The sequence below is a fragment of the Pituophis catenifer genome, unplaced genomic scaffold, assembly GCF_029215685.1.
Source record: "Pituophis catenifer annectens isolate HBS135680 unplaced genomic scaffold, rPitCat1.0.hap2 SCAF_1, whole genome shotgun sequence".
NCBI lineage: Eukaryota > Metazoa > Chordata > Lepidosauria > Squamata > Colubridae > Pituophis > Pituophis catenifer.
In genome coordinates this window covers 243924264-243937085 of record NW_027256881.1, presented here as the reverse complement: position 1 = coordinate 243937085, position 12822 = coordinate 243924264, and the positions used below count along the sequence as shown (strand labels likewise).

Here is a 12822-nt window from a genome sequence, read left to right as displayed (position 1 = left end):
GTGCCCTTTTAAAGGCACTGACTATAGTTTGTGCAAGGTGTCTATTTCCTGACCTCCCAGAGTTCTAAATCTGCCAGAGACCGCTGTCTTGCAGTCTCCTTGTGAGAAGCAACTGTCTGGAGCACTTGTGGTCAATCTCAGATCCTCGCTTTATCCTGAGAGGAATTATCAAAGAGATGTCCACCTCTTCATTCCACTGTGGCTGTTGGCTCCACTGTTTGTGGTATCATTTTCAGTTTGTGGTTTCTTTCCCAGAAGTCTTAATTTATTATTTTTAAATATGTTTTTAATACACTTCAAAAACATTAACATTTATTTTATAAAAAAAACCCTAGTTGCTAGTATAATATTGTGTATAACCTAAATAGCATCTTAACTGTAACAATTATAACTATATTATTAATGAATGCAGCAGAGGTGGGTTCAGCAGATTCTGACCAGTTCTGGAGAACTGGTAGCGGAAATTTTGAGTAGTTCGGAGAAATTCTGACTGGCCCTGCCCCCATCTATTCTCTGCCTCCCGAGTCCCAGATGATAGGGAGGAAATGGGGATTTTACAATATCCTTTCCCTGCCACACCCACCAAGCCATGCCCACCAAGCCACACCCACAGAACTGGTAGTAAAAAATGTTGAAACCCACCACTGGAATGCAGGACTATTATATGTTATTATGTAAAATATATACAAAGACTAAATATGAATTATAAACTGTACAAACAACTATGTAGTGAAAAAAAGGGGGAAGCAATTCTAAACTACCTAAGGAAAGAAAAAAAAGGTAACTGCCTGAAAAGGAAAAGAAAAAAGAAAAAATTACAAGAAATGTGAAGTAACACTAAAAACAAAAACCTACACCTACACCTACATTGTATCTAATTCTAACTATAGGAGAGGAAGTTGAATAACAAAGAAAACAATGTATCAGGCTGCTGAAATTATATAACTTTCATTTCAACCGCATGATCCAATTTTTAAATAATGAATTAAACCTAGACCTTATACAGGTACCGTAGTCCTCGACTTAACAACCATTTGTTTAACAATGATTCAAAGTTATGATATCTTTGGAAAAAATGATTTATGAGATGTAATTGTAGTTACGACTGTCTCACACCCACATGGTCACTTGATTGTAATTCATGTACTTGGCAACCGGCTCATATTCAGGATCAGATGTAGCATCCTGTAGTCATGATCATGATTTCTGATATATATTTTTGTCTATTTCCAGTAAAAAAAAATACCCATTGGGGAAGCTGGATATGTTTAATGACCGCATGATTGTCATAAAACTGGATCCGACATTTAACAGAAATTCTGGCCACATCTGTGGTTGTAAATTGAGGACTAACTATACAATAATATTATCCAGCTAATTCAAAGGCTGAGTGTTGACAGTTTTATTAAACCAACATATAAAGTCTCAGGAATAGATATTCTTTCACATCAGTCCAAGCTTGATATACAGTAGCAATTTTTTTCATAGATACCGTCTTTCCCCAAAAATAAGACCCTGTCTTATATTTTTTTGAACCCTGAAATAAGTGCTTGGCCTTATTGCCATGCGCTCAAAAGCTCGATTGGGCTTATCAGGGGATGTCTTATTTTGGGAGAAACAGGGTAGAAGAATTCTAGATCTTTCAAATATAGTATATCAATACATATATTGGTCTTCCAGGAACCTGGTTCAACATAATGGTAATAGCTAACCAATAAAAAATTACAAATGAGCATACCCTTGGCATATGTATCAAAGTAATCTTTGAATAAGAACAAGCAAAATTCTTGTGTCTTGTGCTTCATTTAGTCTGAAGTCAGAGAAGAATACCTTTTTAACAGCTTACCCATCTGTTGTGGTTTCCACTTGTGCTGCATCCTCAGACTAAAATGGAAAAAACTAAGTGGTTTTGCTGTTTTGGTTCCTCTACAGCTGCTCAGAAGAAGTCCATGATAGGACAAGCTCAGCTCAGCCCGTCATCCACTGGCACTGGAGCTGCAGAGTCGGTGGTAGAGACGCGAATGACAGCGATGCAAATCACGAGAGATTTGCTTCGGAGCAAAGGCATTGCAGGACTGTATAAAGGACTTGGAGCCACGTTGCTCAGGTTGGCATTTTCTCCAGACGCAAACACCACCATTTCAGTGGCATGTGTGTGTTTAAGCAAAAGGTCCTAATGTATGGAAATTCCTGCCTTTGAGCACAGCCACTTGGCTCTATTCCCATTCAGAAGAAATCATGTGTTTCTGTCAGAAGTGTTCTATTTATTATTTCTGAGGTATTTCTAAAATTATGTTAAGAATCACTACTGCTTGCTGCTGATTTGGCTAGTCTCAGAAGATTTCTTTGCATGTAAATTGGAAGCAAGAAAATATTATAGGAGAGAAGAAGGGGCTTGGCTGGAAAGGGGGGGGGTCCAAATGAGCACCATTACCTTCGCTTGAGTGTTCATTCAGTCAGGAAGGCCAAAAACTTGCCAGGGATGCTCTGTGAGGTAGCTTTATGGAGCTAAATGCAAGTATAAAGTACGAAACAGAATTACTTTCTCAATGTACACATCAGATAGTTATAATGAACATGTGTGTGGCCAACTAGTGCTATTATGGGACAGAAAGAAACAGCTTTTCAAAAATCCTACTCATTGTGTGCCTCTCTTTTTGTAGGGACGTCCCATTTTCCATTGTTTATTTTCCACTATTCGCCAACCTAAATAAATTGGGTCAGAAGAGCCCTGATGTCAAGGCTCCATTCTATGTCTCCTTCCTGTCTGGATGCGCAGCAGGCAGCACAGCAGCCGTAGCTGTCAATCCTTGTGATGGTAAGTACTTTTATAGCATTCATTGGGGGTGTGGGGGCAGGAAGATCCATCAACATTGCTGGCTATGGATGTTGAGGAAAATAACCAAAACAAAACAAAAACAGTAAAACAGACATTTAAAAACTGTAATTAAAATAAGTCCTAAGTGTTTGGAATATTTTAAATTAAAATTAGCTCCCACACATCAAAGGCAAATTTGGAAAAACCTTGTCCTTATTGGCAAATGAATATCAGAATTCTGCTGTGTTAACACTGTCCATATATTAGCACAGCAGAATTCTGATGTTCATTTGCTAATGTGGACAAGATTATTGGGATAATTTATTCTCTGCTGCTATTCCCGAGAAAAGCAAATAACCAGCTAAGGCAATCCATGTGGAATGAAGGGTTAACTCCAAACCATCTGAAGGCTCCACATGTCTTCCTCTGAAGCATCAGAGATTTTTCAAGGAGTTGGTTTACACATGTTGAAGTCTATACTTCTCATGAATCATCCATTCAGACACAGTTTACTGAACAAAATTTAGATTACAAATGGTTAGTCTTTGGTGAAACTCAGAAAAGATGTACCAACTAGGAATACTAACACTATTGGTTTAGATCTAACCCTATCCCTAACCCTAGATTCATTTTCATTGGAAATGCAATCTTCCCATATATTTTGGTGGGGTCCACAAACTATTCCAAAGGAAAAATTGTCACGTCTCTTCCCTTAGAAAATCTCTAAGAATATATTCTTAACAATACTATTCAGCCATGACTCCATGTAGACCTAACCTGAACCCTATTTTCATTTTGATTAGCAAAGAGATTTTTGAGTGTATGTTACTCAAATGTTTGTAATCCACAAACAACACTGAATGAAAAGCTCTTGCAGTCTTTGATCTTAGAAAACTGCTAAGAATCTATTGGCTACATTAGGTTTTGGGCATGATTCCAAGTAGACATAACCTTAACTCTAACCTTAACCGTAGATTCATTTTCATTGGCAATTGATATTCCCATATATTTTACTGTAGTTCACAAACAAATTTCAACAAAAAGCTGTCACCATCACTTTTCTTAGAAAACCACTAAGAATATACAGTACAATTTCCCTAACAATATTTTTCAGCCATGACTTCAAGTAGACCTAACCCTAACCCTAACCTGAGATTCATGTTCATTAGCAATGGGATTTTCCCATATATTTTAGTGTGGTCCACAAACTACTCCAAAGGAACAGCTATCAACATCGCTTTCCTTAGAAAACCCGTAAGAATCCCTCCCTAGTATTAATTTTTTGCCATGAGACCTAATCCTCACCCTAGTTTCATTTTCCTTGGCAATGGGATTTTCCCATGTAATTTACTGTAGTCCACAAACAACTCCTAACGAAAAGCTATCAACTTTCCTTAGAAAACCTCTAGGAAACTATCCCTAGCATTATTATTTTTTGTCATGACTCCAAATAGACCTAACCTTAACCCTAACCGTAGTTTCATTGGTAGTGGAATTTTCCCATATATTTTACTGTGGTTCAGAATCAAATCAGAAACAAACTTGGTCAATGTTGTTTCTTTAGGAAACCTCTAAGAATCTATCCCTATCATTACTTTTGGGCATTACTCCAAGAAGAATTAACCTTAGATTCATTTTCCTTGCTAATGGGATTTTCCTATGTATTTTACTGTGATCCAAAAATGACTTCGAATGAAAAGCTATCAACATTGCTTTCCTTAGAAAACCTCTAAGAATGTATCCCTAACATTAATTGTTAGCCATGTCTCCCAGCAGACCAAACACTAACCCTAAACCTAATTCTAACCCTAACCTAGATTTATTTTGATTGGCAATGGGATTTTCCTATGCATTTTACTGTGGTCCACAAATAACTGTGAACAAAAGGTTGTCACCAGCTCTTTTCTTAGAAAACTGCTAAGAATATTCCCTATTAATACTTCTCATCCATTACTCCAAGTAAACCTAACTCTAACCTTAGTTTCATTTGTATGACAATGGGATTTTTCCCATGTATTTTATTGTGGTTCATAAACAATTCCGAACAAAAAGCTGTCAACATCTCTTTCCATTGAAAACCTCTGAGTGTCAGGGTCTGAAAGCTCTTACCCCTTCTTTTATTTTTACTTTACAGAGAAGTAGGGGGGGTCCCTTCTGAAATGGTCCCCACTTAGATTAGTTCTAAGAACAATGTTCTAAATCAAGATTAAATATTAATATGTTCTTGGAGTGAGAATTGATAAGATCTTTTCCAGTACAGCTTTGATTGATTGATTGATAGATTGAATAGAAGTATCTGTAACAATTGAAAAACTTGCAAAAATAACTTGACACAAATGAAGGCATTGATTATAACAAACTCTACTACTATATATTTCTGCAGTAATCAAGACAAGACTTCAGTCCTTGCAGAGAGGAGTCAATGAGGACACATATTCAGGGATAATAGACTGTGCCAGGTAAATTATCTCTGTCTGAAGGATGTTGTTAATGAGTAGTTAACAGAGGATTAGCAATGGAAGGATAGTATCTTGAGAGTGGTTGGCATAAAACTTGCTACTGCTTCAGCAAGCAATCATAGAATGATCCAACTATGTTAAAAAAAAACCCACCTCTATGGTGATATCCTCCACATTACAACTGGTCCAAGATAAGATCCAAGATACAACAGGTCCAGATTTAGGGTGTTATCCTTGTTGTCTGTTGAGACCTCAGTGACTTGGATCAGGTCCATGGTTACCATGGTGATCCTTAACCACCCCATAATCTGTGTCACTCACAAGAAGCTAAACCCCAAGAACTAGCAACCACAGAGACTGAATGGCTAACTCAGCAATAGAATTCTGGCAGAATTCTTGCTACAAGCATGGAGACCAGTACAACAGCAACAAATCCAGCAGCTCTCTAAAGCCCATCTTGAAGGGGTTTACATCTGATTATGTCCAGAGCAGAGCTTCTGAAAGCTTTCAAGACCTCCTGGTTTGCAATTGTTATCCCCACCCCCCACCCTATTTCATGGCTGGTGCCAGACCTGAAACCTAGGTGGACTCATGTTCAAGAGTGGTACTTTCTCCTCTGGGCCCCTTCCCAGAGGAGGCGTGTAAACCTGACATGTAAAGTGGTTGATCTGATACTGGCTTGGCATCAGGGGTGAAATGCTCCCGGTTCGGACCAGATCACCCAATCCGGTAGCGATGGCAGCGGGTGGTTCGGAGAACCGGTAGCAAAAATCCCTGCGGGCCCCCCCACCAACCATGCTCAGCTGAGTCGCACGATCATCAGAGGCTTTTTTTTTTTTACTTTTAAAAGCATTTTTTCTACAACCTCTTCCGACTAAAAAATGCTTTTAAAAGTTAAAAAAAAAAGCCTCTGTTGATCGTATGGCTCAGCTGGGATCCTCAAAGGCTTTTCTTTTTTTTTATTATTATTAAATATTTTTTTATTTTTTCCAAACATAAACATAAAAAATATCTTTCAAGAACGAAATCTTAATCCGGTCATTGATAGGTATGCTAATTTTACAGATAAAAACAAATATTTTAACATAAATTCTAACATCTTAATTTAAGCCTTTCTATTATATCACCATAAATCTTAATTCCCAAATAGACTTAACTCATTTTTATATTCAATTATAAATCGAAATTCAATACAGCTCTTTCTAAATTTTTCTCCATTGCTCCTTTTCAACAATAAAATACAGAATTTTTTTTTTAAAAAAATAATTTAACCTCTTAATCTATATATTTACCTTACCATTTTATCACCACAGATCTTAATTTCCAAATGTATACAACTCAGTTTTTATTTTAATTTATTAATCAAAATTCTTTCTGTTCTTCTTAGTATCTACACCCATTTCATCCAATCTTTAAATCTTAAACTTTTACACAGACATCTCAAAGTTTTTCATTTCATTTCAATTGTCGTCTAACATTTTCTTTTTCACCCTTTATTAATAACTGTTCTCCAGTGTATTCTCCTCCATTACTCCTCCTATTGTTTGGTTGATTTCCAGCATAACTTATTTTGGCTGAATTTCAACATATTCTCCTCCATAACTCCAACTATTGTTTGGCTGATTTCCAGCATTTTCCAGCATTTTGGCTGATATCCAGCATATATTCCTCCGTACTCCCATCAATTGTTTGGCTGATTTCCAGCATCTTTTATTTTAGCTGATTTCCAGCATATTTTCCTCCACATCTCCACCTTTTGTTTAGCTAATAACCAGCATATCTTATTTTAAGTATTTCCTTTTCAATATATTTCAATATATTTGTCTATTAATCAACTATTTCCAAGTATACTCTTCCAGGGTGTTTCCCCATCTGTTTCTTAATATTAATCATTTCCAACATATGTTACATTCAATCTCAATTGTTACTTCAATCTGTGTACCTTATTGTACCATCCATAATCATTAACAATTAATCATAATTCTCCTTCTCAACTTTGTTAGCAATTTAAAATTAAAACATGTTACATCAAATTATACTTTTATAAAAATATCACTTTTAACCACCTTAACTTCAAACTTCTATTTTAATTATTTTCTTTTGTTTTCTATCTTTATTACCCCACAGGCACCTCCTGTTTTTATTTAAAGCTCATTTAAACTTTTAAGCATTTTAACATTTAAACATTTAAGCATTGCCTTTTAATTTTATCTATTTTATTTCTTCATTTCCCTATCTGTCCATAAGTATTTCAATTTGTAGTCAGTACTTCCATGCTTAAACCTCTGTATATCATTTTAATTCCATTGTAGAATCTGTTTCCTGTAAAGTCCATCAGTTTCCCCACTTTTATTCCTGTGTCAGTTCTTTTGTTGCTACGCCAATTAATTTCAATTTTATTAGTTCCATTGTATTTCTTCTTTCTTTGTGAGTCCATCTGTAGACAGAATAGGAATCTCCAAAATCCAAAAGTCCATAGTTATTTTCAAAGTAATCCAAAATAAATAGCAAGTCAAAATGGTTCTTTTTCATGCAGAGGGCAAATTTCTACAATCCACACTTTTGCTTAGTCACGGATACAATCACCATTTTGAAGCAACTATGTAACTATCCGTTTGATAGCTTTGTCTGGCATTTAAAGGTGCCAAGTCCTTAATTATCACTTTTCTCTTTTTCCAAGGATCAGGTCTGCTACAATTTAAAAAAATAAATTCAAATATCCAATTTTAATTTGTTAGTAGTCAGTTCATTCCAATCAATCAGTACTAAAGTAGATTTCTTAAAGGGTCTTTATCTCCTTTCATTACTTTACACAATCTTCAAGCCCCACAGATCTTCAGCCGCTGTTTAAGGCTGGGGATCTTATTAGTAAACATCAATGCTCTATGGTTATTTCTCACCTGGGTTGGTGTCACTCACCCGGCTTCAGAGCACGTCGCTCTTTTTTCCTTCCTCCTGCGCATTTCTTGTCCCAGTTTGTCCCAGCTTTATGGCAGCCCATCCCCCCCGCCGACTCAGAGGATTTCCTCCCGCCTCCAAGGAACTTGCCTGTTCCTCTCGGCCACTCAAGGTGTCCCTCTCTTTCCCCTGTCCCTACAGGACAGGTTCAGTCTGCAGACCTGTCGGTGGTTCGTCAGTTGGGGTTTTCGCGGAGCTCATGAGAGCCCGCTATTTCCCTGACTGCATTGCCACGATGCCAAACCGGAAGCCCCCCTCAGAGGCTTTTCAAAGCATTTTTTTCTGCAACCTCTTGGCCGAAGAGGTGATAAAAAAGATGCTTTGACAAGTCTCTGACGATCCCAGCTAAGTTGCCTGATCGTCAGAGAGGCTTTTCAAAGCATTTTTTAAAATGCCTCTCTGACGATCCCAGCTGAGTTGCCTGATTGCCAGAGGCTTTTCAAAGCATTAGAAAAAATCCTTTGAAAAGTTAAAAAAAAAAAAGTCGGCCACGCCCACCCAGTCACATTACACACACACCCCACCAAGCCACGCCCACAGAACTAGTAGTAACACATTTTACATTTCACCCCTGCTTGGCATGTTTTCCAACTCCAGACAGTGTGGTTTGTAAACTATGTTTTGTGGATTAATGCAATGTATTCAACAAACTGTTATTAAAACCAATCATAGTTTAACATGATATTTGAAGCCAATGGTGATTTCATCTCTTTTCTCTGTGTCTTTTTCTAGGAAAATCTGGCGTAATGAGGGTCCCTTGGCCTTTTTTAAGGGGGCATATTGCAGAGCCTTGGTCATTGCCCCACTCTTTGGTATTGCACAAGTTGTCTATTTCATCGGCATTGCTGAATTCATCCTCGACATGTTTCCACGGCATCGGGATTAACCTCTCACCCTTCTTCTCATCCAATTGGAATTCATCATAGTATTTTTGTCATTGTGATGTCAGAGCAACGGCACAAAGGGTTCCAAGCAGTAATAGTGGGAATGAATGTTGTCTCTAAAGTTATTTTTCCTCATATCAACATGGCCCTGAGGAGGGATACCTAAATAGTCATATCTGTTTTTTAATTATCAATTTTAAAGACACTGCTTAACACAGACTGTCTGACTGGCCTGCTGTTCCTCTTGTCTAGTGGAAGATGAGCCCCCTCTCCCCTTTTCTGGAATTGCCAACAACTCAAGAAGGAGCAAAAGAACAGGACGTGTTTCCATGCCTCTATTCTTGGGGTTAGGTCTCTGGAGAAAAGAATCAATTGGTACCCAATAAAAGGGAGGTCAGTTTGACCCAGGCAATTACTGAGATCAAAATATTTGTTTTTAGATGAGTCTCCTAAACATCCCTTCTTCAAATTAGCTGGACTTAATGAACTTTTGAATATTAAGAGAGGGCAAAGGGAAAGCTGCATCTTAATGTTTTGATTTTATGAAAAGATCACCATAATAGGTCCATGTGGGAAAATGTACTCAGGACAACTGTGCATTTGCCCTCTGAAACCTCAACTTTTGGAAATGTCCAGGGTCATGAATGTGAGCCATGACAGTTGGGGGAAACCAAATTACTTTGATTTTTTTTAAAAAAAGAATATGCTGGATAAAACTCTAAAATAACATAAATACTCCTCTGTTTCAGCCTGAGATGCTGCTCTCCATGCTACTTTTCACCCCATCCTGGTTTCACATGTCTCTGTCTTTTAATCAGTGTATAGAATGTGTTTATTGCGCCCTTATTTTTGTTTGGGATCATAGCAAGACCAAAGGCAACTGAACTCTCTTGTGGCTGGTCAGTGCTATAAAAAAGCTGGGGAACAGAGCATGAGGGAGGAAAACCTTGCATGTTTCTTTAGACACACCAAAGTCAAAGAAGTTTAACCTATATACCAGCAGATTATCATTTTTTCCCCTGAACAACAAATTGCATTTTTGAGATGCCAGTTTTTATTTTAAAGGGGAAGTTTGTGTATTTATTATTTTCATAAAAGTCAACCATGCATATATGTTCTCATTTTAAGCTGGTTTTCTGTTGTTTTTCCCTTACATTTGCTGTTTCAGTGGAAAAAGCCATTCCATTATTGGCTGTTTCTTTCTTTTTTTGTTCTTGGCTTTGGTTAGTTCAGTCAGCTGCTTTTCTTTGAATATCCTTTTTGAATATCAAACATTGGGAGATAAATTTTTTTAAAAAGATTTATCTTCAAAAATTACAACACTTTTAGTCTTAGGGGACAGAAGATCCAATGTTTGGCATGTTTTGCTTGCATTTTAGACTTCTTGTCTCTGTAGATTGCTTTAGTTGCTAGTATCTTCATTCCCTATAACAACAATTTTTATACATAGTTGTCTTCTCTATTCAGAAATGTTCTTGGATTCCAAATCTGAATGTTTACTATGTTCACGTTCCTTATGAGATCTTTTGAATGATAAGGATTTTTTTTAATGTGTCATTAATTTTTCTACTTGCGCTTTCAAATTTAATGTAAAACCATGTCTGTTTTGGAAAATTAGTTGTAGGGTTGAAGATGGTCAAAATAACTGTGGGGCAGGTAAGACTGGTTTAGAATAGAAGCTATATTTAATAATTTGTTTCATGAGACACAGATTTTTCTTTAAATCCTTTTATAAGCATTTAATCATGATTTAAAACTTCTTTTGCAACATTTCTTTCACCCAGCTAATCTGACATCACTTCAAAAAAAAGAACGCCTTAAGATTTCATTGTTAAACCAAGAAATATAATGGCACATAATATTTGAATTCACTGCAACGATATATTTTGATATTTTTGAAACAAATTAAGCAAAATTGTGGGTTTTTAGGAAGCACAAAATTAGGATTAGTTGATGCACTTTAATAAGTAAAGTTTAGATCCTTATTTTAATTAACATTTAGTTAGATGAAGACTTTAAAAATATGACTGTCATTTTTTTAAAAAAAGAACCAAATGTTTAATGTCCTTTACAATAGTGTCTACAAGATTAATGGTCTGAGATTCTATTTTAATTCCAAGTAAACCTTTGCTTGGGTGAAAGCATGGATAAAGAAAATTATTTATACCTCAACTATGTCCAGATTAATAAAATTGCCACTAGATTGCAGCTGCATGCTGTATCAGGCAGATTTCCTGCTGATTGTGGGTCAGCAGTACTGCTGGAAAAGGAGAAAAAGCAGTATTTTGGGGCAAGGAAAACTTTACCATGCTCCAGATACAGGAAAATAAGGTGTCACTATTTCACAGGCCTTCATATTATCTAGCAATGTAACACTTAATGCTAATATTTTAAAGGCATGCTTATGCTGCAGAGACAATCTAATTGGTGTGTAATTAATGTTTGTCTGAATGCTTGTCAGGGGCTTGTGGCTCTGTGGAGCCATAGTTAGCTGGGTTCTTTTCTTGTAGGGAAATTGTGAATCACTGCGGTATTGACAGTCTCTTAGGTTTCTTGATTTCCAAAGGTTTACTTGCAAGTGCTCACTTTAAAAAGAAACCCTCACAATGTGACTTCAAGCATATTTTAAGTTGTAGAAGTTTTTCGTCTTGTTTTAACAGATTTGAGTTTTTCTACTTAAGGTGCAAGAGCTTTGACAGGCCTCTTGCAGCCTATGGTGACTTTTGCACATTCCATGTAACACAGTTATATTTAGGATAATCTTGATAAAGCAAAAAGATTGAACTGACAATGAATTGCTTGTATTGTTTTTAAGTATGTGATTCTGTGTGCTATTTAGCCTGTGATGATCAACACTGGCTAAAGTTTGCTATGAAAATAAGATGATGTCCATAGGTGAACTGCTCCTTATTTTTATACAGTGAGCTTCCCATTGCTTTTCTTTATCAGTCTGTATTTCAATCTTTGCATGAAAGCACAGGAACTTGTTGGCAAGTAAAAACTCTCTTAATTGCATGTTTGGAAGAAGATGTGCTGGAGGTGAGCATCTAAAAATGGCCACTTGGTACAGTAGGTCTGGGGACTGCCTTAGAAGAAAACTGTGAAGGTCCTGCCTCTAGCAATATCCACCTAGAGTTTGGATGGTGATGATCATTAGGAAGGGAAGTTGAGAACTGATGTATATTAAACTGAGGTGGAATAGAAGTTAATGGTGTTGGGTTTTTAATAGAATCATGTGGATGTCATTTTGAACTTTTTCTGCTTTTACTTTGGACATACTATGGAAGACAATGTGTACAACATAAAATGCATATAACATTCTGGTCTACATAAACTTGTTAGCTAATAAATGATATCACATTTTATATTGTTCCCCACCAGTGTAACATCAATATAAAGCTCAATCCTAGGTCTAATCATGTGCTGGTTAGTTGTTGTCATTTTTTAAATTGTCTCTGACCACATTTTTGTCTGTACTCGCAGGGTACAAGCAGGTTAACAGGTAACATGTCTTAGCCACTGCATGCTAACTGAGAAGCAACAAATTTTCAGGAGTACGTTTCATTTACTAAATACAGATTAAGTATTCTAGGTCTTGTGCACAAGAGCTCAGAAAGGACTCTGGTTGATTAAATAATAGTATCATAATTAAACATGATAATAGCAAATATCGGCTATTTGCTGATCCCTTCTCAAGTTCTAA

The 12822-nt window shown here is 36.6% G+C and overlaps 1 protein-coding gene across 1 annotated transcript in view; it reads left to right on the top strand.

Annotated features, from left to right (window-relative positions):
* SLC25A22 (solute carrier family 25 member 22) overlaps positions 1 to 10130 on the top strand; it is a 65731-nt gene extending 55601 nt beyond the window's left edge. The window contains exons 7-10 of the mRNA XM_070957390.1: positions 1933 to 2107; positions 2664 to 2818; positions 5202 to 5277; positions 8968 to 10130. Coding sequence (XP_070813491.1) covers positions 1933 to 2107; positions 2664 to 2818; positions 5202 to 5277; positions 8968 to 9121 — 560 coding nt within the window. The 3' untranslated portion in view covers positions 9122 to 10130. The remainder of the gene's footprint in view (positions 1 to 1932; positions 2108 to 2663; positions 2819 to 5201; positions 5278 to 8967) is intronic.
* Positions 10131 to 12822: the final 2692 nt, after the last annotated feature.